We start from the raw sequence: 22,759 nt of genomic DNA, 5'->3' as shown, positions 1-22,759 counted from the left end.
AGTTACCAAAAATGCATTGGAAGATACATTTTAATTTTTTTAAGTTTATTTATTTATTTTTGAGAGAGACAGAGAGAGAGAGAGAGGGAGCACGCAAGTGTTCAAACAGGGGAGGGGCAGAGAGAGAGAATCCCAAGCAGGCTCCATGCTAACATCACAGAGCCAGATGCATGGCTCGAACTCATGAACTGTGAGGCAATGACCCGAGCCAAAACCAAGAGCCACCCAGGTGCCACTGAGCCACCCAAGGTTCATGGTAAACACTAAAGTATCTAAGTGTATTGAATGCTTTGTATAAAATTGGTAACAACCATAGAGTAAAGAAAGATATTTTTGTCTTTCAAATATATTAATTCTTTCATTTATCCAATAAATATTTGAGTGCCTGCCATATGCAAAGCATTGGCAAATACAGACACCGTTTGACCTTGTGGAACATATAGACTCTTAAAGGAGACACCTATTAAACAAGCAAACACAACCATGATTGGTATCACAAAAGCTGCAATAAAATGAAGCAATACAGTAGGGAAACTAACCTACACTGATATCAGGGAAAGGCTGCTTCTGGACGTATTCAAGCTGAAAACTGGAGGATATGTAGGAATACATTGGTAGAAAAAGAAATTCCTGGGCTGCAGGATCATCAGGGACAAGGCAATAAGTTGCTCAATTTTCCATGATTCCAAGTAAAGTTTTTCCACGGCTAAGATTTCTGATTTCCAATTCAGAATGTTGTACAATCTTGAAGTGCGGGAATGAACACAAAATGTTATTTTGTTGATAGTATTTATGCATGTTAAAATATTGTTGATCCGTGTTGATTGCAATTTATAAAAATTACGTCTTCTAAAAGAATTGAAAATGATAACAGTAACAACCACCAGAAATCTAAAAATACAACTGACCAGCTTTTCATGGCTTAGTATAGTCATTAGGGAGAGAGAGACTTGGGTTTGAACCATGTAAGTTCTGCAGGCCTCAGTTTTGTTACCTGCAAAATGAGTATAATAAGGGCTCACTTACTGGGTTAGTTTGAGGCTTGGAGAGATGAATGTAGATAAAATATTTAGCAAGAGCCTCAAGCACTTAGTGAACATCAACTGCATCATCATTATTGTCATTACCTACTTATAATTAGAACCATTATTTTGAAATAAAAAAAAACCCTATTTTTAATGGACAAAATAGACTTGTCAAAAAAAGGACCACTCTAATAAAGCAGAAGTCGGATTTGAAATCTATATACAATTGCTCTAAGAATCTGATTATTTGATTGAAGATAAATATAAATCACATAGTTTTCTATGAAATAAGGAAGATAAAAGAAAAGCAACTCCCGAAATATGTGTGGTCAATGAAAAGGTCATTTATTTACTGAGGATATTCCACAATATTTGAAAGAAATCTTACTTATGAACAACAGATGTATGCACATACCTCTTTCAGGATAATTTCCCATAAGATGAAGAGCTTCAGATGAGGTCTTAAGTGATATATGATATGAGATAAGCTGAAGAAAAGTATAACACAAAAATGGTAAAACGTTTAAATAGTCATTTAAATAGCAATCTAAATTATTGTTTTCCTTATAGTGGTATTCTAATAAAAATATTTCTACGTGTGTCTCTTAATCTCAGATTTCAGACTGAACTGAATTATGATGTTCTGGAAGTGCATGATGGGCCAAATCTGCTGTCACCCTTACTTGGATCTTATAATGGTACGCAGGTGCCCCAGTTTCTATTCAGTAGCAGTAATTTCATATACCTTCTATTTACAACAGACAACAGCCGTTCTAACAACGGTTTCAAGATTCATTATGAAAGTAAGTAATGCCAAAATATATTTTGATTTCCCTATTTTGTTTCCCCTACGTTTGTATTACCATCGTATTACTAAAAGAGCTACAAGATTTATTAAGAAAATACAATTAAGGCTTCCTTTGAAGAGAATGCTAATGGTTTACAAGATAATAATGTGTTTTCATAAATTTTACAGATTTTTCAACAATATCTACCTAACATTATTATGAAAGGAAATACTGACAGATTGTCAGAAGTATCAAATAACAAATTTTAAAAAATGAGTTTCTGTACTAGTAATTTGTGCACAATTTTAGTGGTGCATAATAGTAATAAATGTCAATCTAGGATGTATATGAACATTGACAAATTTTTTAGCATGTGCTTCATATCATTCTTTTAATTTTACCTACATTAATTGCACACATTTTCCATTTAAAATATTCAACTTTATTATTTTGTATAAAATATTGAAAAGTATATTAACATCAGAAAGTCTAGTACATACACATATATTCAAATATGGCTAACATAACCGCTCAAAGACTGCATATTAAAACAAGCTGTAAGTCACAGTGTTGAAATAAGCTTGTAATAATCCCACGTACAGTCTTATTTAAAACATCTAAAATACATCTGATATTTAAAAATAATTTGATCCTGGTATATACATAGAAACAAACTTTTTTTAATTTACAAACATGTGGCATATTTATACATATGTGGGTGTATTGCATATGATGTATACATGTAAACTCATCTATGCGTGCATTTTCATCTCAGGGTACATCACTGTGTATCTGCATATGAAAAGCAGTTTTGGTGAAATGGTTCTAATAGCACATTTAAAGGGTTATTGCAAGATATCTTTATATCAAGTGCAGATAGGTATTATTTCACTTATTTTTATATTCAAGTCTCCAATACCCCCTTCCCTCTCAAGAAAAATGCCTGCATTTGAAATTTATATCTTTATTTTCTATATTGGGTGTCTTTTTGGTAGACCTGGTTAATTGACTCATGGGCATTTAAAACCATAACCAATATATATTCATTGCTTTTTAAAATATTATATTTTCCATAATATTTTTAAATTATATTAACTTCTCTTTATTTAGAGTTTTATGGCATGGAGTTATATTTCTTAGATATTGTTATAAAGTGTAATAAGAGGGTTAACACATACTTATAAATTAAAATGAACTGAAGGATCTTAATTGAGATTTTTAGTTTAACATATATGTGTTAAAATTGAGTTGGAGTCGTTTTTTGCAATCTATTTCAAAATTCTTACTAGCAATTCATTTTTATCAATATGTTACAAATGGGCAGGCACCTTTTCCGTTGATCTGTTGCTATATTCTATACCTAACAAATCACGTTCAATCCCACCGCAACCCAGGTGTGTGGTCTCTATCACATGTCAGATACAGGAAAATTTTTAACATTAAATAAAATTACACATGCAAAGTGTGATTATAATAGCTAGCATGCAATTAGTCCTCAGTGAATGGTAGCTCTTATATTTTTTCTTTGAAAACTAATCCGATGCGGAATTAAAATGAGATGTCAAGCTCTAGTGTATTCCTTTGCTATAAAAGAAATTATTCGCCAACACTTGTTAAAGACAGTAGAGCAGACTTTTATTACAATGGGGTTTCATATTAAGGGAGAGAGATTGAGCTCAGCTCTGACTACAAGTGGGGATTTCTAGTCATGGAGCAAAGTGGGGACCAGTGGATCGGAATTGCTAAGAGGAACCATTAGAGTTAGGGGAAATCTGGCTAAACACATTAGACAGGGTTTTTGCTAAAGGCAAGCCAGAGTGAAAAGATATTGAGAGTGGGGAATAAGGAATTTGATCAGATAGCCTTATCTTGGAGGAGGATTTTCAATAAACTGACCCAGCAGGATTTCTGCTAAAACTGGACTAAATGGGCCACTGGTGAGACCTAGTCAAAAGGGTTCAGTGGAGCTGGACTAAAGTTTGGTCAAGGCAGAGCATCTTTGTCAGTCAGAAAATCTGTCACCCATAAACTCTTGGTAACATAATCAAAGTTACTATTGGAGGCTAGTGACTAAAAAGACAGGGTGGAGGCTGAGACCCAGAGAGGCTGAGATTGATAAAAGACCTACTGGATGTTGGCTTTGGTCAAATCTGGCAGCAGGCAGTAATGTTCAATTTAAATTGGTTTACAAGAAATCACTTCCTCTCATTTTTTATTCTATTTAGTGTTGTGGTTTAATTACTACTATGAAATAATCTCTAACATCACAAGCCCTTTCGTTTCAGGAACACAAACAAGCAAAGATCTATTTTTGTTGTTGTTACTTAATAAGTTTCCCAGCTGCAGGTAACCAGCTATTTTTTTTTAAATGAACCATTCAAAACCTCCAAAATCAGTAGAATGAAATTTGATTATTACACTAATTAAAACTACAAGAACATATTTGGTGTTTGGTGAATTTCTTTTTTTAAACTATATCCATTATAAAGGAAAACTTGATTTTCCCAGGAGACCAAAATTCGATGTATTATTTGCAGTACTAAAATTGCTTGGTCTCCAGATTTTCATTTTACTCCCTCTGCTGGGGCACTATTTACTCAACTCTCTTTCAAAACAAGGAGATTGCAAAAACTGTACAAACAAAATAAGATTTATAGTTTTCAGAACACATTAAAAATTAGAATAATAACAACATGGAATAGAATTTAGGAACATAACCCATTTTGTGTTTCGGTAGTTTTCCCCCCTGCCTCCCAATAAACACTTCTGCTTATTATGTTGTATTTCTTTAAATACAAATATAATTGAGTCTTCTTGGATGTGTAAATAATATATAAAACAATACAATTATAAATGGATACAGAACAAATTTATAGACACAGATACCCATCTCCAAAGACATATTTTTATATGCATGTATACATATTTTTTTTCAACTGTGGAGAATGGAAGACATCTAAGAGAATATATTGTTTAAAGAACAGTTGTTACATTTAAAGTCAATACGTATGAGAAAGGTAGAGAAATCAAAACATTTCCACTGCTTTGATCTATTTGCTTGTCAATCAATTATGAAATATCTCTTTAGACTTATCCTTTGAGTGCTAGATATATGCAATATGGTAAGGGACATAAAAGAAATGCAAGATCTTACTGTATCCATCAATTGGAGAGACAAGAAGGACAAATTAAATGATTAACCTTTACTGACCTCTACTCCAAATAATCTGAAACCATTAAAATCACTTTGGGATCATTACATTTGCTTGTTTTTTTGCTTTTACCATGATTTACATTGTATGTGACTTCTTCAAGCACACATTTCCCTGATTTCTTAAGACTTCACTACAACATAGGAGTTTTGGATAAAGGAAAGTTACAGAATGAGCCAGAGCATTAGAAGATCATGACTTGAAGGAGAGGGCATCTGAGCTTGTCTGGTAAAAATTGAGAAGATTTTATAAATGAAGGGGATGACTGAGGGTGTTTGTGGTATTGAAATAAAATAGAAAACTAGTGAGGAAACTTAACCTGACTGGGAGGAAAGATGACTACTGAGAGTTAATGAAAACTGCAAATAGTAGAGTTCAGTTCGGAAGTCTTGAATGTCAGGGTGATGACTGAACTTGGTGTCATAAACATATGGTACAAAAGCAAAGAAATAGCGTATTTTAAGGATACATATGTCCAAAATTATATCCCAAATGGACTGGAGGTGGAGGATACTGAAAGAGAGGCCAGGGATTATGGTTTGTCCTACATAATTGAAGTGATGCAGGCCTGGGGTAGGGTAAGAGAAGTAATAAATGACATTATGCTTTTCAACGAGGATGGATTTCAGATACATTTTGTGGAGGAAAAACAAAACTGTGAGAAGGAGTCAAAGGTGAATGAGGGTTTCAAAGCCTTGGGTGCCTAGAAGATAAATGGTCACATGGAGAAGAGGAACATAGCAGGTTAAAGTAATTGTGTTAAAGATAAAATTTTTGTTATTTTTAAATTTCTCATTAAAAACAATAGCATTTAAATGAAATGAATATGTTTGATAAATATATTTAAAAAGTATAATCGATCTCTTTAAAAAGTGAACTATGTTTTTTGTATCTATTTTAAATACTTCATTTTAAAGTTGGGTAGCTAATACAAGTAAACCGTTTCTCTTGTGAATGTGATTTAATCAGACACAATTTGAAAATGCTAATTATTGTATTATTGGAATATCAAAACAACAGTTATTCATTGTCTAAGTCTTTCATTTAGGAACAAAAAGGTAATTATTTATTTTACCTTATACCTCAGTTTTCAACTCTGGGCATTTTTGCATCCCAGGGAACATTTGGCAATACCTGGAGACATTTTTGGTTGTCATGACTGGAGAAGGTAGAGGCCAGGAATGCTGCTAAACATACTGCAGAGCACAGGACAGCCCCACAGCAAAGTCATTCAATCTAAAAACGTAACAGGGCCAAGGTTGGGAAACCATGTCTTATTAAGGGAAAAGCATTGTCATGGTAGGATGTCAATTAGGCATTATAAGTCACAAGGGAGATTATCGTTTGGAGACACCAAGTGCACTACAGGCTGTTGAAACCCTGACAAGGAGCCACCAGAGCAGTTGTACTGCTATTACAAAGGTACTTGTGTTCACACTTTCATTTATCGCTATAGATTTATATCTATAGAATTTATGACATTATAAATTTTGATAGGTAACTGTACAGTTTCATCAGGTTCTCATAGAACCAAATGATCTGAATGTGGACTTTGTGGACAGAAAATGTCAGAAGAAATTTGCTAAACAAATTGCTGATTGTTTAAATAAAGTAATGGGCACATTCATTTATTTGTTTTTTTTTTTTTTTAATTTTTTTTTCAATGTTTTTTATTTATTTTTGGGACAGAGAGAGACAGAGCATGAACGGGGGAGGGGCAGAGAGAGAGGGAGACACAGAATCGGAAACAGGCTCCAGGCTCCGAGCCATCAGCCCAGAGCCTGACGCGGGGCTCGAACTCACGGAGCGCGAGATCGTGACCTGGCTGAAGTCGGATGCTTAACCGACTGCGCCACCCAGGCGCCCCGACATTCATTTATTTGTGAAAATCGTAACTCACAATTGTTTGAGAAATAAGAATCAATTTTGGCAAATCCAAATCCATCAAACTTACTCTTTGTCATATTCCCTTTGTCTCCTAGGTGTTACAGTGAACACTTATTCTTGCCTGGACCCCGGCATTCCTGTACATGGCCGTCGCTATGGTCATGATTTCTCCATCGGTTCTACTGTTTCATTTAGTTGTGATCCAGGATATAGGCTGAGCCATGAAGAGCCTCTTCTATGTGAAAAAAACCACTGGTGGAGTCATCCACTCCCAACCTGTGATGGTAAGAATTAATTCAGTATGCAAAATAAGCTAACTTATAAACAAAAAAGAAATCAATATAGTATTTATAAAATGTGAGACTTAATACAACTACAAATATTTCATATTTTAAAAAGATCATCTTGAATTTTGGTAATTATATGTTACCACACCATTAATACAGAAAATAAAGAATGCATTATATGTCAACTATACTTCAAAAAGAAAAAAAAACAATAAATATTGATAACCAGCCAAACTAACCCTATGCCTAATGATGACATATATATGTTCAAAATATGCTGAGATAACCAGTTTAAGTGCATACTGTGTTCATCAACCTTCGACAAAGAGCTTTGAAAATGTCAGATTGGTATTAATGAATGCACTGAAGGGAGAGAACATTACCTCCCACCTTGGAAAGCAACATGGGCTAGTTCAAATTCTATCTAGTTAGCACTATGACAATGTACCCTGACTCTCCTGTGGTGACAAATTTCTGGTTATGATGAGTGTTTTTCCAGTGTCTTTACCTCTTCTTTGTTTCCATATAGAATAAGTCAGAAATGCTTCATTTTTCAGAAAATGTATGTGAAAATACAGTGGAGGAAACTGCTTCCCTAAGATTGAGAAGTGTTTTCATACCTCCTTTCTCAAAAAGCACACACAATGTAAATCTATGCATTATTTGGTCCTGGGCTTTAATTTTATTTGTAACACTATTTCCCAGTTCTGTACTTATTCTTGTTCAAGGTGGAAGATCACATTTGTCATTTTATGATTAATTTTTCAAGTACTTTCAGTACCATCATTTTTCAGTAACAGCTTTAAGCCAATTTGTTTTTATAACAAGATTTAAAGGAATCCTCAGCACATCTTCCTTGTATTTGGCACAATACTATTTATTATAGTCAGCATTCTTCTGATTGTAAGTGACAGATCCCAACTGAAACTGATGTTAAAAAATAAAAGCAGAATTTGTTGTTTATTCAAATCTTAGAAAAGGCAGGATTGGTGTACCTCTTAAAGATAATTATAAGTGTGAATTCAAACCTTTACAAGGCTCTATCCATTTTCTACCTGGGCTTTTCTCTGTGCCTTGACATAATACTCTTTAATTATAGCCAGTGTTATCTACATGAGGGTTTAGTGGTGGAAAATACACTCTTAGAAGCATAGAAACTTATAGTCACATATTTCCAGTATCAGACAAGAATGAAAGTTCTTCCTTGTTCCAATGAGAAAAATCCAAGGGAATATTTCTGATCAGTCCATACCTGGACCAGTTACTATAGCAAAGGAGAAGGGCCCATTATCATTGGCCTTGTCCAGGACATTTATCCATCGGTTTCTATGGTTGAGACAAAAGATAGTGGTGTAAAGGTACTGTTTGCCATGCCCTGATAAAGCCATATGGTTGACATGAGTAAGTTCACCAAGATAAAAAGGTATGGAGGTAATGTCAGAAGAAGCAGGAGTATAAAAATAACGCCCCAGTATACCAACATGCTGAAGTTTTATTAATAATAAAAGTGAATAGATCTAGAGTAACACAGACCCTCATCATCTCTTGCCAGTGCAACTACAATCAACCTTACATCAGAGCATTTTTGTCAATCTAACTTCCCTCCTTCACACTGGGATTATTTTATATTATACCCATGTCAAAAATACTTAATGGCTTTCTGTTGCTTATGGATTAAAGTTCAAGTTACTAATCATGGAATTTATGATCCTTAACCATGTGGACTCTGTCCTTTTCAGTTTCTGTCTCCTTCCTGCATCCTTACAAGGCATCAATTTTTTGAAAGATCAGATCTTGTCCCTTTGAACCTCCATCTAGATCTGTCCTATGTTATATTCCTATTTAATACTGAGCATAACTTGACATGGGCTCAATTTATTCCTTTTTATCAATGTCTGAGTTTTGTATAAAGCAACTACTTAATTTTTCATTAACTGGAACTGAACTCAACACCCTATTATCTAGTATACTGACCTGATTATTTCTTACCTCCAACCTAAACATTTTCCCCAGAAGAAACTAATCCAAATTTCCTAGGATAAAGGGAGGAAATGTGAATAAATAGAATTCCCTTCCCTCATCCAAGAATGTAACCTTGTTTGGCCTTGATTACCTGGATACTCAAGGTACAGAATGCTTCACTCTCACATAGATCATCTCTTGTGATGATGGACTCTTTCACAGTCCATAGTTAACTGATTCACAAAGCAAACTAGACAATTATGATTGGTTGTAATAATGATGACAGCTAACATTTATTGACGGTTCACTATGTGCTGGTACTGCTACATTATAAATAATACTAATACTAATACTGATACTAATACTAATACTATATATATTAACTCATTTTATCTTCAAAATAACTATAAACTGAATGATATTATGGTCACCACCTCACAGGTGAGAAAATTAAGGCAAACAAAGATGAAGTATTTTGCCCTGTGTCAGGCAGAGTCAGGACTGAAACTCAGGTAGCCTAGATTCAGATCCTATATGTAAGTCCGCTATTATACTGGCCCCTGCTCACATTCTCCATAATAGTAAAGTAGTAAAATCCTTTAAAATGGAAGCACAATTATACATTTGGCATTCTTTCCTCCGTGATGCCACATATTTATTTTAAGAATTTTGTATAGCTATTTAAATAGTGCACTACTTGGAATATGTGACTAGAAAATGATACATTATCCTTTTTACTATCAATTCTTTTCAAATGGAAAGAGTACTTTGAATTCAGGTCTCTTTTCTGTATACATAGGTTTCTGAGTAAAAACTGATCCTTTTTAAATTTATCTTGTTTCATTGTTGACCAAGGAAATTTAAACCTCAAGTCAGAAATGGCTCAATTAGATTCTGTGCTATTTTGACAATTTGATACCTTATCTTTCACCAGAGTACCACCTGTATTGCCACTTATACTTTTCTCTATAGTACTATCCATTCTCTAATACCTTTATGTGTTTACCATTCACTTTTCTACCAGAATGGCAGTTTTATATAGCAGGAACTTTGTTAAGTTTACTACTATGTCCTTAGTGCCAAGAGCAGCTCCTGTCACACAGTTGAGACTCCATTAATTCGTGTTGAATGAAAAGAATGAATGAAATATACTTCCTAACCTTTGAGGAATACTTAACTATGTTTTGATTTTGCATATATATTTTCCACCCTTTTCCTCCATCCACATTTTCCCCCCTTACACTGGAAAGTCCTAGACTTCTCCTAAGCTGTGTCAAAATCTTAGTAAGTTTTTAAAGGTTATTGACTTATGCTTTCTGTGGATAAGGCATCTGGGCAAAATCTCAACTTTTCTTGGACCCTGTCGTTCTTTATTTGCTATGGCATTTTTTTTTGTTGTTGTTAACTTATAACCACTTTTTGATTCACTAAATCAATATTCATTAATTTTACTGTGTAGGCACTAAAGAAATATTGTTGTTCATGGAAAAACACTGTCTATATTCTTGAGCTACTGGAGGAGATAACAGCTATACTCATTTTCTTATTTTCCTTATTATATTCTTGAGATCAAGAACCATACATTCTTCTTGTTTCTTTAACATATATTTTTAAAAGACATCTTCTGACATAACAGAAATTCTATTCACACACACACACACACATCCACACAGTTTTTACTAGCTACATTATTGGATCTCACTCTTGAATATCTCTACAGTGTTTTTCATAGAACTGTGATTTGAATGGCTCTGGAGAAGGTCAGACAAGAAAAGCTAGGATAGCATTCTACTTTGACCAAAAAGTGTCAAAAGTAGTGTGTATGTCAAAAGTCACAGCCAGGTGGTATTTTCTATGTAGTTGGGACAGAAGATTGTCAGGAGTATTAGGGGTAAATTTGAGGTCATATGCCTGGTATGACTCAACCCTTTAGGAACTAAATATTGTTAATTAAGATAGCTACCTATATGATAAATAGTTGGGTGGGCCATATGTTCTGAATTGCTTAACACAAGACTTATTTTCACCTTTTGTCTTGGCACCGCAATTTCACCCTCATATTATCCCATTTTGTTTTACAAACACTATAGCTATCTTATTGGGGGGGGTGGGGGTGGTGGTTAGATACTAGAGAGATTATACAATTAGCTCAGGATCACCCAGGGCATAGAGGCAGAACACACAATTGAACTGAGTGTACTTAAACTCATAATCTCCCTTATTTCTTCCATATTATTAAAATATTAAATTTAAATGTTCCATATAATTAAAAGGTTTGAGTACATAGGCTAAACTAGCAAAAGAGTATATGGATTGATGTTTAGTATCCAAGAGTTCAAGATAAGCAAATATGCATGGTACTTAAGTAAAAAGAATTTCTGATATGGGTTTACAGTTCAAATTGGGGAAACCTGGAAATAGAAGAAAACAAATTCCAGATTAAAAAGAAACAAACAAAAAAATCATAATGGGATATGTATTAGGTGGTTATTTCTGTGTTCCATTGTAATATTCAAAATGTTTTAATGGATCTCAGTCTAGAAATTGTCTGCTCGAGTTAGACAATTGAATGCTTGCCGGGTATATATCACAACAAAGAGCAAGGTGTAATTTTACAGGTCTGGGCAATAACATTCAAGGGCTTGGCTTTTGAGGAGACTTTACTATTTTAAAACTCTGATACTTATCATGTGACAAAAGTAGTAATCATATGTGGCAAAAATCAGAGAGGGAAAAAGGAAACAACTACTAGCCAAGATCATTGTATGTCTGGCTAATTGCCCTCAACTCATATTTTGGGCTATCATTGTGACCTTGCTGTGCTACTAATCTCTGTCCTTTTTATGCTTATCCTTGCCAGCTGTTTGCTCTAATATAAAGTAACTGGGTATTATGTACCCATGTACATTTTATCATTCCCTAATTTCTCTGCCATGTTTCACTTGATATACAATTTGTCTATCTCCCATTCACAAGAACATAGAAACCTATTATGTCTGTTACAAAAGTATTTGCATCCCTAAAGACATATGGCATCCATCAGCAAGGTTGATGGGATAAACTAGAATTTCTTTAGAAGAGGTGACCTACAAAAACAGATAAGAGATCCATGACATCCTTTTTGGACACTCTAATTCTAATGAAGTTTACCTTACAAATCACCATGTGTTCTCTCAAACTGAATTTAAAAAATATTACTGGAGCAACTTTCTCAATGCTCTGTGTATCACTGTATCTTTTTATAATATATTTGAGTTCCATTTTCTATCTCAAAGTAAAATAAAATCACATGTAAGATTTACCTACTTTCATTCATCTTACAATTTTAGTCTTGTCATGAGCGATTCTAATGGGCTGATTTCCTCTTATACTTTCTTAGCATTCTAATAGGAAGGGGACTTTTTAGAGAAGCAAACATCATCAGATTGACAGGATATTCTGTAATAAATTAACCACTTATAAAATTAATCCAACTCAACCTGCATTAGCATGTATCACTATGCATTATATCAATGCATGTGTCGTTAATTTCTTGTGATTGTTCAAAAAACCAATAATACAAAGCAAATACAATTCCAAATATTTGCAATGTAAAATAATCTCATTTAGAAAGATGAAGGATTTCATTAGGTTGATGAAAATGATGCTGTGGCTGCTGCTGATGGAAGACTGTTTCAATTACAGATAAAAACCATTGACAAATGAGAATTCATAAGATATAAATCAATTAAAGACAAGAATACTGACACACTTAGGTTTTAGGAGCTTTCAAAAGAGAGTGATTTGAATATGAAAGGATTGAAATGAATCTCTGAGAAAATGAAAAATATACTTGAATAGTTTTTATATAGATTGATCATTTGAGGGGAATGCTACAAATTAAACATAGGTGAAGGACATCATAGCTTGCTATAATTGTTATTATTTTTTTTTGGTAGAAAAAACTTGTGAAAGCAAATCAATACTTGATTCAAGAGTCTGCTTAAGTGGTGCCTAGGTGGCTCAGTCAGTTAAGCATTCCACTCTTGGTTCTTCTCAGGTCATGATCTCCTTGTTCATGTGTTCAAGCCCTGCATGGGGCTCTGCTAGGGGTTTGCTCTCTCTGCCCCTCCCCTGCTTTCTTGCTTACTGTCTCTCAAAATAAAGAAACACTTAAAAAAGAAAGAAAGAAAATGTATTGGTCTGCGAAATGCAAAAGTTAAAAAAAAAAGAGTTGGCTTAAGATCACAGACTCTGGAACAAGACTGCTGGAGTTCCTCCGTACTTGCTTTTCATCTGTAAATTGGGAATAATTAAAGCACTTTTCTCATTGGGTTGATATGGGGATTAATGGAGTTAATAAAAATAAAAGTCTTCAGAATAGTACCTGTCACATTGGAAGTTCATTGTGAGTGGTAGTTTTTCTCTTGTTAAAAACTAGTGATCAGTTGCAATTTTATCCTAAGTTTTACAATATAAAATAAAGTATGCATTTTCATAGTTTTCATATTTTTAGTTTCATCTTTCAGAAAAAAAGACCTAAATCACACTCTTTGTCCATAATATACCATGAAATTCTATTTTTAAGTCCGTTCCTTTCGAGGTCTTTATCTACTACTAATATTTTCAAATAACAGAAATCTCCCCTGTGTCATAAAAATGCACTCTATGTTTATCATCTGGTTATAATCAAAGTAATAATATAAATGGTCATTAGTAGTATATTAGTTATGCACCATTCTTCCTAAATATATTCATGTGTTTATGTTTCTCTAACTTTATTCACTTATCTGCAGAAAGTCCCTTTAATGGTCTGTCTTCAACATAGATGTGGTAGGTGTAACTGACAGAAAATTGTCAAGAAATCCTCCAAGTACAGAAAGGAGATTTGGCAAAGTAGCATTATTCCAAAGAATGCTGATGTATAGAGGGCTTTCTGTCTACAACTTGTACACATGCTGGTTACACAGACATGCACAGGAGCACATGTCTGATGTACTGAATAAAAATTTCACATCTCTTTTTTTTGTGGTTAATTTACAAATTAATTTAACTCTCTTAATTTTGATTCTCTGTTCACTAAGTGTTACTCTAGCTGTATGAAAGGTAGTCCTTTCACATGATAGAGCACCTTCATTCGTCACATTTCAGTCAACAAATTCACACCATGTTGCATTTATTCATTCATTCATTCATTCATTCATTCCAGCTCTCACAATAGTGAAAAAAGGAAATATAGTGTATTAAGAATAAATGGACATATGTAAAAATAATCTAGGGAAAAAAATAAACAGTCCTCTGTCAAGAAGTAGAAAGCATATGCATTACAAGGAAAATAAAAACAGGTCAACTTAGCACCACCATTATCAGCAGGATACAGTGGAAATTGTATACTTAGCTCTTAAATTGATCACAAAAACGCAATGGACCTGTTTTAAAAATTGAAAGGAAATTTGAGAGGTTCAGTAATAATAGTTGCCAATGAAGTCCTATGCAGGCTCTAAACAGGAGCCTAAGGTAACAAACTGTGCATATTATTGCAATGTATTGATAATAAGTGGAATTGAAAGCATGGGTTTATTTTGGTTTCAGGGAGGCAATCTATAGGACAACTTCAAGAGAGGCACTTGAAAAGATCTTCGTTTACTCCTGGGTGGAGTAAAAGAAATAATAAAGGAGAAGTAGAAATGGATATTAGTTTATATACATATGTAAATGCTTATATATATATGTATGTGTACACACACACACACACACACACACACACACACACAAACACACACCTATATTGAAGCCTGCATGCTTAAACACTTACAGGAATTGCAGACAACTTATTTCTAGTCAGGTCAGTGTAGAATAGTAGCCAACATTGCCTCAACTCTTCTGAGCATCATTACTTGGAGGAAATCATGGAAAACCATAAGGCCAAACTCCCCTTTTTGTGTTCCAGGGAAGTTAAAGAAGGATCAGAGCAGACAAGGCCATATGTTGCATTCACAGCCCCTATTTCCTTTGCCACGTCCAGGAGAGCTGGCATCTCCACCTGGAATTTTTAATACTGATAAAACTATCTGGTATACCATAACCACTGATGGTTGTTGTTTGTGGTAGAAGGCATCCTAAACTACAATTTGTTCTAAAAAAATGAATCACATTTTAATTTATTGGACCTTAGCTCATAAACATGTATTTATTTTTAATACCTTAAAGTATTTGCTTAAAAGCTATAGCTTCTCAAAAGTTCCAGTTTCTTCATGACACTTCCTGGAGAAAGGCAGAAGTGCAGAAGCAGCCTTCAAAATTTCTGCAGCTTTGCTCATTGTTTTAAAAAGAATTATATGAAGAATGACACATACCTCTTTAGGAATCTAAAATAAATGATTTTGCATAATTAACAATTCATTTTCTTAAAGCTTAATAAAAGAGGGGCTGCTAAACAATTAATTACTCATGTTTAATTTATGACCAATTTATGCAAATGTTACTTGTAATTAGAAATGTATAAGATAAGTATGTACTTCAAATTCAAATGGGGGAAGATGAGCTACGTTATCTTGAGGCTAATTCCCAGAGGCTATTACATACCTTTTTCTTCTCCAGGGCTGTGTGGATGAAACTATTTCCTAGCATTGGAAGAGGTTTTTTACACACTCCTGTTATTACCGAGAAGTAGCTTAAGCAAAGAAAATCAGATTCATTCTATTTCAAGCGAGGAGAGATTTGTTCAGCCTCTGCCTCTCTAACTATGACTGATCATATGACTGTATTTCTTTGTATTTTCAGCATTATGTGGAGGAGATGTTAGAGGGCCTAGTGGAACAATATTATCACCTGGTTACCCGGAATTTTATCCAAATTCTCTGAATTGTACGTGGACTGTTGATGTAACTCATGGAAAAGGTAATTTGCCTCATGCAGTGATAATTGGACTATCTTCTGAATTCTCATTGCATCTATTTTTGTTTCATTGTCCTTTACAATGTCATTTTGCATGAGCAAAAACAGATCAGTACTAAAATATGCTAACACAAAATTCAATCTGAGTAACCGGAGCAGAGGATTATATTTACTTTTCCATAGTATTAAATACACTTATGTTTTTACCAGAAGGGTAATGTAAGAGATATTTATTTTCTTTTGGTATATTAAACTAATGTTATTGGGAATTTTCATGTCAACAAAATCTCCGACATGATGGCTTTTGTCTCTCTCACGGTATTAAGAGGTTGATTTCAAAAGTTCCAAAGGCAATAGGAAGATGATCTGAAGAGCTGAGCCAATTGTAAAGCAAACATGACATCTTTATATACATTGTTTTTAACATGTTTATGATTGTTTATGATAATTATATTCGTCATATGAATTTACAACCATTCCAGAAATACTTGTATATCATTTTTCTGTTAGAACTGCAGATATATCTCACATAACTGAATGGGAGTCTAAAACTGCACTGTTCGTATGATCGTTGTTAATAAATGTCTTTTGAACAAATAAATGAAAAGGTTCTGTAGAACTAAATATGGTTCATTCAGGCAATACAACCAAACTTCTAAGCTTGCAGAAGTAATTAAGGCAACACCTTAGTGGGAAAACAGCGATCCTAATATATCAAAACAAAAATGGATTAAGATTATTTCCCTAAAGATCTCTATGTGCTAATCTTTTAAAAAAGGGTACATTTGTTCATTTTAAAAACTGCTTTGGAGAAGTAGTTTTCCTTTTAGCTCTGTTGTTAAATTGTTCCTATTGATTTTTACTATTATTCTGTACTTACTGATTTTACTATAGAAAATCTTAAAAAAACAATCTCAGCAATGGAAAGATGCTATTACAATTTTTAAAATTAAAGCTTATGTTTAATACATTTGAATTCACTGTGTTTTCACAAATGAAGTTTGCCTTTATTAAAATTATACATCATTTTATTGCGGGTGAGGATTATATTGGAATTATCATTATAATGAAATTAAAAATTATTGAGAAAAAAAGTTAAAATGAGTATTCTGGTACTGAACAGCAGGAACGAAGTAGAAGACTTTGTAAACTGTGGTTTTTGTTGTTCTCCATAATATGAGACTCTTTGCTGGAAGTTAACCAGAGCATCCTATTATTCCAGTGTGCAGTGGATTAATGGAGTTTAAAATAAGCTTCCTTGTATTATACAAGAAAATGGAAGGCTACATACTGCTTGCTATGTAAATAGAGGTTTAATTAACACTTAAGGTTTTGCGTCTTCACAGGTTGCAAGTGTTAATTAAATCTGTATTTACATGGCAAGAAATGCAGATTTAGATGCTTTCCTTTAAGAGCCAACAAAATTTGTTAGAAGTACAACTACTCCAAAGGGTAACCAAAGTTATATGAAGGATAATCTCTTAAAGTTGGGAAGAATTGTCAAGGTAATACAGTGTAACCTGTCACCTAGTATACCACTTTCTATAGTGTTCCAGAAAGATGATGAACTGGCCTGATATTGACACTTGTGTCGACAGGAAACTTCTTTCTTGGGAAAATTTGCTCAATTTTTGTACAATTCTAAATGTTTGAAAATTATTCTGCAACTGTTATCCCTGTTCTGCCCTCTGGAGTTAGACAAATCAACCCAAACAACAACCTCATCCTTTCTCCACCCTAACTCTGCAACACACCAAGTCACTTGACTGTGCCCATGATGTTTTCATGTCTGCTGCCCCCATGATCATGCAATCATGATCAAGAAAACCTTTATCCCAGGGTCTTCTTCCCAGACCTCACTTCCTTCAATTTTTTATCACAAGATATTTTCATTGCCATTGCCATTCTAATCACCATTCTCTGGATGTCTTCCAGTTTATTGATATCCAGAGATATCAACATCCTTCCAAAATGTGTTTTTCCAGAAGAAAACACAATATGGCATTATTTAACTCCAGAAATGTTTTCCATTAATGAATCCCATCCATGTTTTTGTTAATTTTTTGCTGTTACATCATAATACTCATTTAAAGCCCAAATCCTAAAATTGTGTATTTGTACAGTTGATTTTTTTTCGATCTTCAGTGCAAGCCCTTTTTTTAAGAATTGATTTTATCAAGGATCAGTAGAATCTTGCAAACACCTTGTGAAGTCATGTAGGTGTTATTTGTATTTTATAGACAAGAATCTGAACTCACTAGACTAGGTTATTTATTATACACTCAAAGCCAAGGTGCCTGTGAAGGTTGGACAAAGAACTTGAATATACATCCTATGACTCCACATCAAGTGCTCTTTTTTCTGAAAGCACATTACCTCCCTACCTATATTTATATATTTCATTGTCATTTATATGTCTTTATCACCACTCCCCATAATCCTGTTTTTTGTTTGTTTGTTTTTGTTTGTTTTGCTTATATCTCTTCCATTTGCTTAACCTTGAAATGACTCCTTAACCTTTATCCCGATTCAATAGCCCTAGTGGAGGGCAGTTGAGGCTTTTATGTTTACCCCACTTATATTTTATCATATTAGTCTTTATCCAGAGTTTTTGTGAGATCGTTTTGAAACAACTTACATTTTATTTATATTTATATCTATTGCTAGAATTTTCTTAAATAATCATGATCATCAGGACTTTAGGGGTTTGTACAATCTTGACTAGAACAGATCTAAGTATCTAAATATTTAAGATATAAGATACTTCAAACATACCATCAGTAACCCCTTCACCACTTAACGCTAAGTCAAGGTGTTCAAATACAAACAGTTGTTTCAAATTCAGTTAACCATAGTATCATCCAGCCTATATTGCTCCTTATTTACAATGATACCATAAGAGATTTTCCTTAGACATATTTCAGAAATCAAGATGCTAATTATGTGTTCTAGGGGCGCCTGGGTGACTTAGTTGGTTAAGCCTCCAACTTCAGCTCAGGTCGTGAACTCACGGCTCATGGGTTCGAGCCCCACGTTGGGCTCTGTGCTGACAGCTCGGAGCCTGGAGCCTGCTTCACATTCTGTGTTCCCCTCTTTCTGTCCCTCCCCTGCTCGCATTCTGTCTGTCTGTCTGTCTGTCTCTCTCTCTCTCAAATAAATAAATAAATAAATAAATAAATAAACATCAATTACGTGTTCTAGTCCACTAGAGATCTGAGGTGGGGATGGTGGAGGACTATATTCAAAACAAAACAAAACAAAAAAACCTTGAACTTTTAAAGGTAGATTTGTCACTAGATAAAGCACAGTCTAATCCAATCTTAAAAACTTAAGGATCAGAAAAAAGACACACATGAGTCTAAATGACACCGTCAATGTCATGGTTGGTGACATAACTATAACTGAAATCTAGATATTCATGATATTTTGATTTTAAGCCCAAATCTTTCCCATTATGTCTGTAACAGTAATTGCCTTCATAAACCTTCTTTAATGATCACTTTTCTGAGAAGATACTATGATGTTGAAACCACTGGCTTGTCCTCACTACTCCTCAAATACCCACTGCTCTATTAAGATTGTGTGTCCTTACCTATCTGCCCCTTCTTCCTGTAATATCTATCCTCGAGCTGCTCCTCTACAAAATTCTGCTCATTTCTGAGATTCCTTGCCTTCGGAAGCCTCTGCTGACCCTTCTGACAAGTGGGTTACTTCTGTTTCTATCCTCCTGTCCTGACATATTAATCACCTTTATAGTACTTAGCAGAATGTTTGAACTTTCCCTCAGATAGACCAGGAGTTATTCACGGTCTTCTAAATCTTTATATTCGGTAATGCCTACGGTATAGGAGTCTCTTAGTACCATTTTCTTACTTGGATTCATTGACCTTTAGCAGAATTTTGAAGGTCTTACCTTGTTGTGAAGTAATAAAAATAGATTTTATTGTTTAAATCATAATCTGACAAATAGAAGTTTCTTTTTATAAAGTGTCTGGCTAGGATGGAGTGACAAAAAAAAAACAAAACAATCAGCTCTCATGTTGAATAATAACAATAGCTAACATCTGCTGAGCCCTTCTTCTGTGCAAAGCACTGTGTCAAGCCATCCCCATATATTGGCTCATTTACACTTAAAGTCAACCCTAGAACACCATTTTACAAATGAAAAAAGTAAGTCTTAGAAAGGCAAGGTTACACTCAACAATGGGCTTCTTAATACCTTCATCTAACAAAATGTTTAATTTTCCCACATATTAACTTAGTGCATATGAGAGTAAATACATTTTTCTAAAAATATATGTTATGTGCAAAAAAACATTTTTCTTGTCATTTGTCCATCTACTTTCCTATTCTCTAGTTTTTCTTAGTTTTATTCCATAGTAAATGTCAAATTGACTTATCTAAATTTCAACTTATATGTTGTTTTATAAATATAGATAACAATTACTCTAGATGGCAAAGCATTGTCTCCTTGCCATACCTACACGCAACATTTTTATTTGCATCTAGCTAGGGCCAATTACCACTTTTATACTGAAGAACATTTCAACGACTGACTCAATTTCTGGACTCCTTCTATGAGGGCTCTTAGATTCCTGCTCATTGTGGAGAGGAAAAAAAAAACAACTTACATATTTAAAAAGAGTTTGAAAAATAATATTGTTGTATATTTCAAATCTTTTCCAAATCCAAATCACTGGCCCATTATACAATAATAACCTTGTCTTATAATTGCTTATGTTTTCAGTGTATTTGGTCTCATTTTATATCCTTTTTTTTTAAAGCAATGAAGAGTGGAAGCATATTCAGCATTTTGAGCTACAATGTCAATGAATAATATTAAAGAATGTTACTTATCATACTCTGGGTTTTGGGATTTTTTAATACATATTTTAATGATTTTTTTTTTTTTTTTGGTTAACTTAAAATACTTCAAGGGAAAGATGAATGTAGTAGTCATCCTTTATTTCACATAGTACCTTACCCCACAATAGGAGGGTTTTGTGTGGGTGTGTGTATAACTGTCAGTCTTTAACATCTATTTTAGACAATATCATTAAAAACTCACGTAAGACCGCAAGGCAATGCCACACCATACTCATCAGAATGGAACGAATGAGAAAAAAATGAACTATTGACAAAGATACAAAGCAACCAGATTTGGCAATGGAAATGTAAATTGACACAGCCACTTTTTAAAGCAGTATCTATTAGAGCTACTGTTGATGACCCAGTAATGGGGCACGACCCAGTATTTATTTCCACTCCTAGCTATGTCCCCAACAGAAACAGATCTTCTTCAGAAGACATACTTGAATATTCACAACACCATCTGCATTCATGCTAAAACACAAAGTACCTAAATGACCATCAAATGTTGAACAGATAAATGAATATGGTGTCTTCACAAAATTAAATGCTATACTATATATGACTGAAAATAAATAACTCACAACCACATGCAAAAATAGAGATGGATCTCACATACCTCATGTTGAGTAAAACTCAGACCCAGAAGAGTATATGTTATATGAATCCATTATATAAACTACAAAACATTTATATAAGGCAGCAAAATTAGCCTATGCTACTAGAAGTTGAGTGAGTGGTTACTTTTGGCAAAGTGAAGTGATAGAAAAGTTTCACCAAAGAGGCTCTGCTGGTGGTAATGTTGTGTCTATTGATCTAGTTGTATTTGCAACAAATGAGTTTAGTTTGTGAATTTCAGGGATCTGAACAATTATATGTGTAATTTTCAGTATGTTATACACACAGGTTGAAGTGTGTGAAAAATAGTCATTATATTCATTCAACAGTTTCTCCCTATGCCTGCTATATATTTGTCTTCTAGAGTTAAGCATCTTCGGAAGTTGTGTGTTGTATCACTAAGTACTGTTTTTGTGTTGTTTGAGGAGATTGCAGAAGGAATTGAAGGAGACATGTAAAGTATTTGCCAGAAAGCTGCACTTCTATATCAATAAAGCATATGAATTTTCCTTGATATTTTCAGAAAACTCAGGTGATTTCTTTTCAGGCATTGATTTTTAAATTTTATTTCCAAGCAGTTTCCAAAACATGACTCACTACATGTCTTATAAGAAAGCTAAAGGGAAAAAAAAAAAAAAGATTTTATTAGATGATACACTTGGAATATTTTATAGCAGTGCTTTTCATTTTCAGAGAATTTAATTACAAGGCAAGTCCTGGTTTTAGTTAGTTTGGTAACTTTCTGTGTTTTACCGATATACTTTGTGAGTCTAATTTTCCTGTTTCTTAATAGGTGTGCAGTTCAATTTTCACACCTTTCATTTGGAAGACCATCACGACTATTTACTGATCACAGAGAATGGTAGTTTTACCCAACCACTGGCACGCCTTACTGGTTCAGAACTTCCTTCAACAATCAATGCTGGTCTCTATGGAAATTTCAGAGCTCAATTGCGCTTCATTTCAGATTTTTCAATATCATATGAAGGATTCAATATTACATTCTCTGGTAAGAAAATAGACCAATTAAAAAAGCTTTTGTAACAAAGTCAGTTTTTTTAAAGTATGCGCATAATTTAGGTATGGCAAGACAGAGAGGGAAAAATGACAGACAAGATGGAGCAGGGGGAAACAAATCTCTATCAATAAATTTTAAGGGAAGTTTGAAATACTTTGAAGATTGTCTATAGTAGTACATTTAAGAGAACCTTTAAACAAAAGCTAAATAAATAAAT

The 22,759-nt window shown here is 33.8% G+C and overlaps 1 protein-coding gene across 6 annotated transcripts in view; it reads left to right on the top strand.

Moving 5' to 3' along the window:
* Nucleotides 1-22,759, top strand: part of CSMD3 (CUB and Sushi multiple domains 3) — a 1,247,213-nt gene that overhangs the window by 836,435 nt on the left and 388,019 nt on the right. For all 6 annotated transcript variants that reach the window (XM_053896606.1, XM_019467839.2, XM_019467838.2 and 3 more), the window contains 4 exons: nucleotides 1,641-1,828; nucleotides 7,008-7,196; nucleotides 15,924-16,040; nucleotides 22,318-22,533. In XM_053896606.1, the coding sequence (XP_053752581.1) occupies nucleotides 1,641-1,828; nucleotides 7,008-7,196; nucleotides 15,924-16,040; nucleotides 22,318-22,533 (710 nt within the window). The remainder of the gene's footprint in view (nucleotides 1-1,640; nucleotides 1,829-7,007; nucleotides 7,197-15,923; nucleotides 16,041-22,317; nucleotides 22,534-22,759) is intronic.

The sequence above is a fragment of the Panthera pardus genome, unplaced genomic scaffold (genome assembly GCF_024362965.1).
Source record: "Panthera pardus isolate Hobbes unplaced genomic scaffold, ASM2436296v1 HiC_scaffold_7, whole genome shotgun sequence".
In the NCBI taxonomy this organism is placed as follows: Eukaryota; Metazoa; Chordata; class Mammalia; order Carnivora; family Felidae; genus Panthera; species Panthera pardus.
This window is presented reverse-complemented; position numbering and strand designations above follow the sequence as displayed.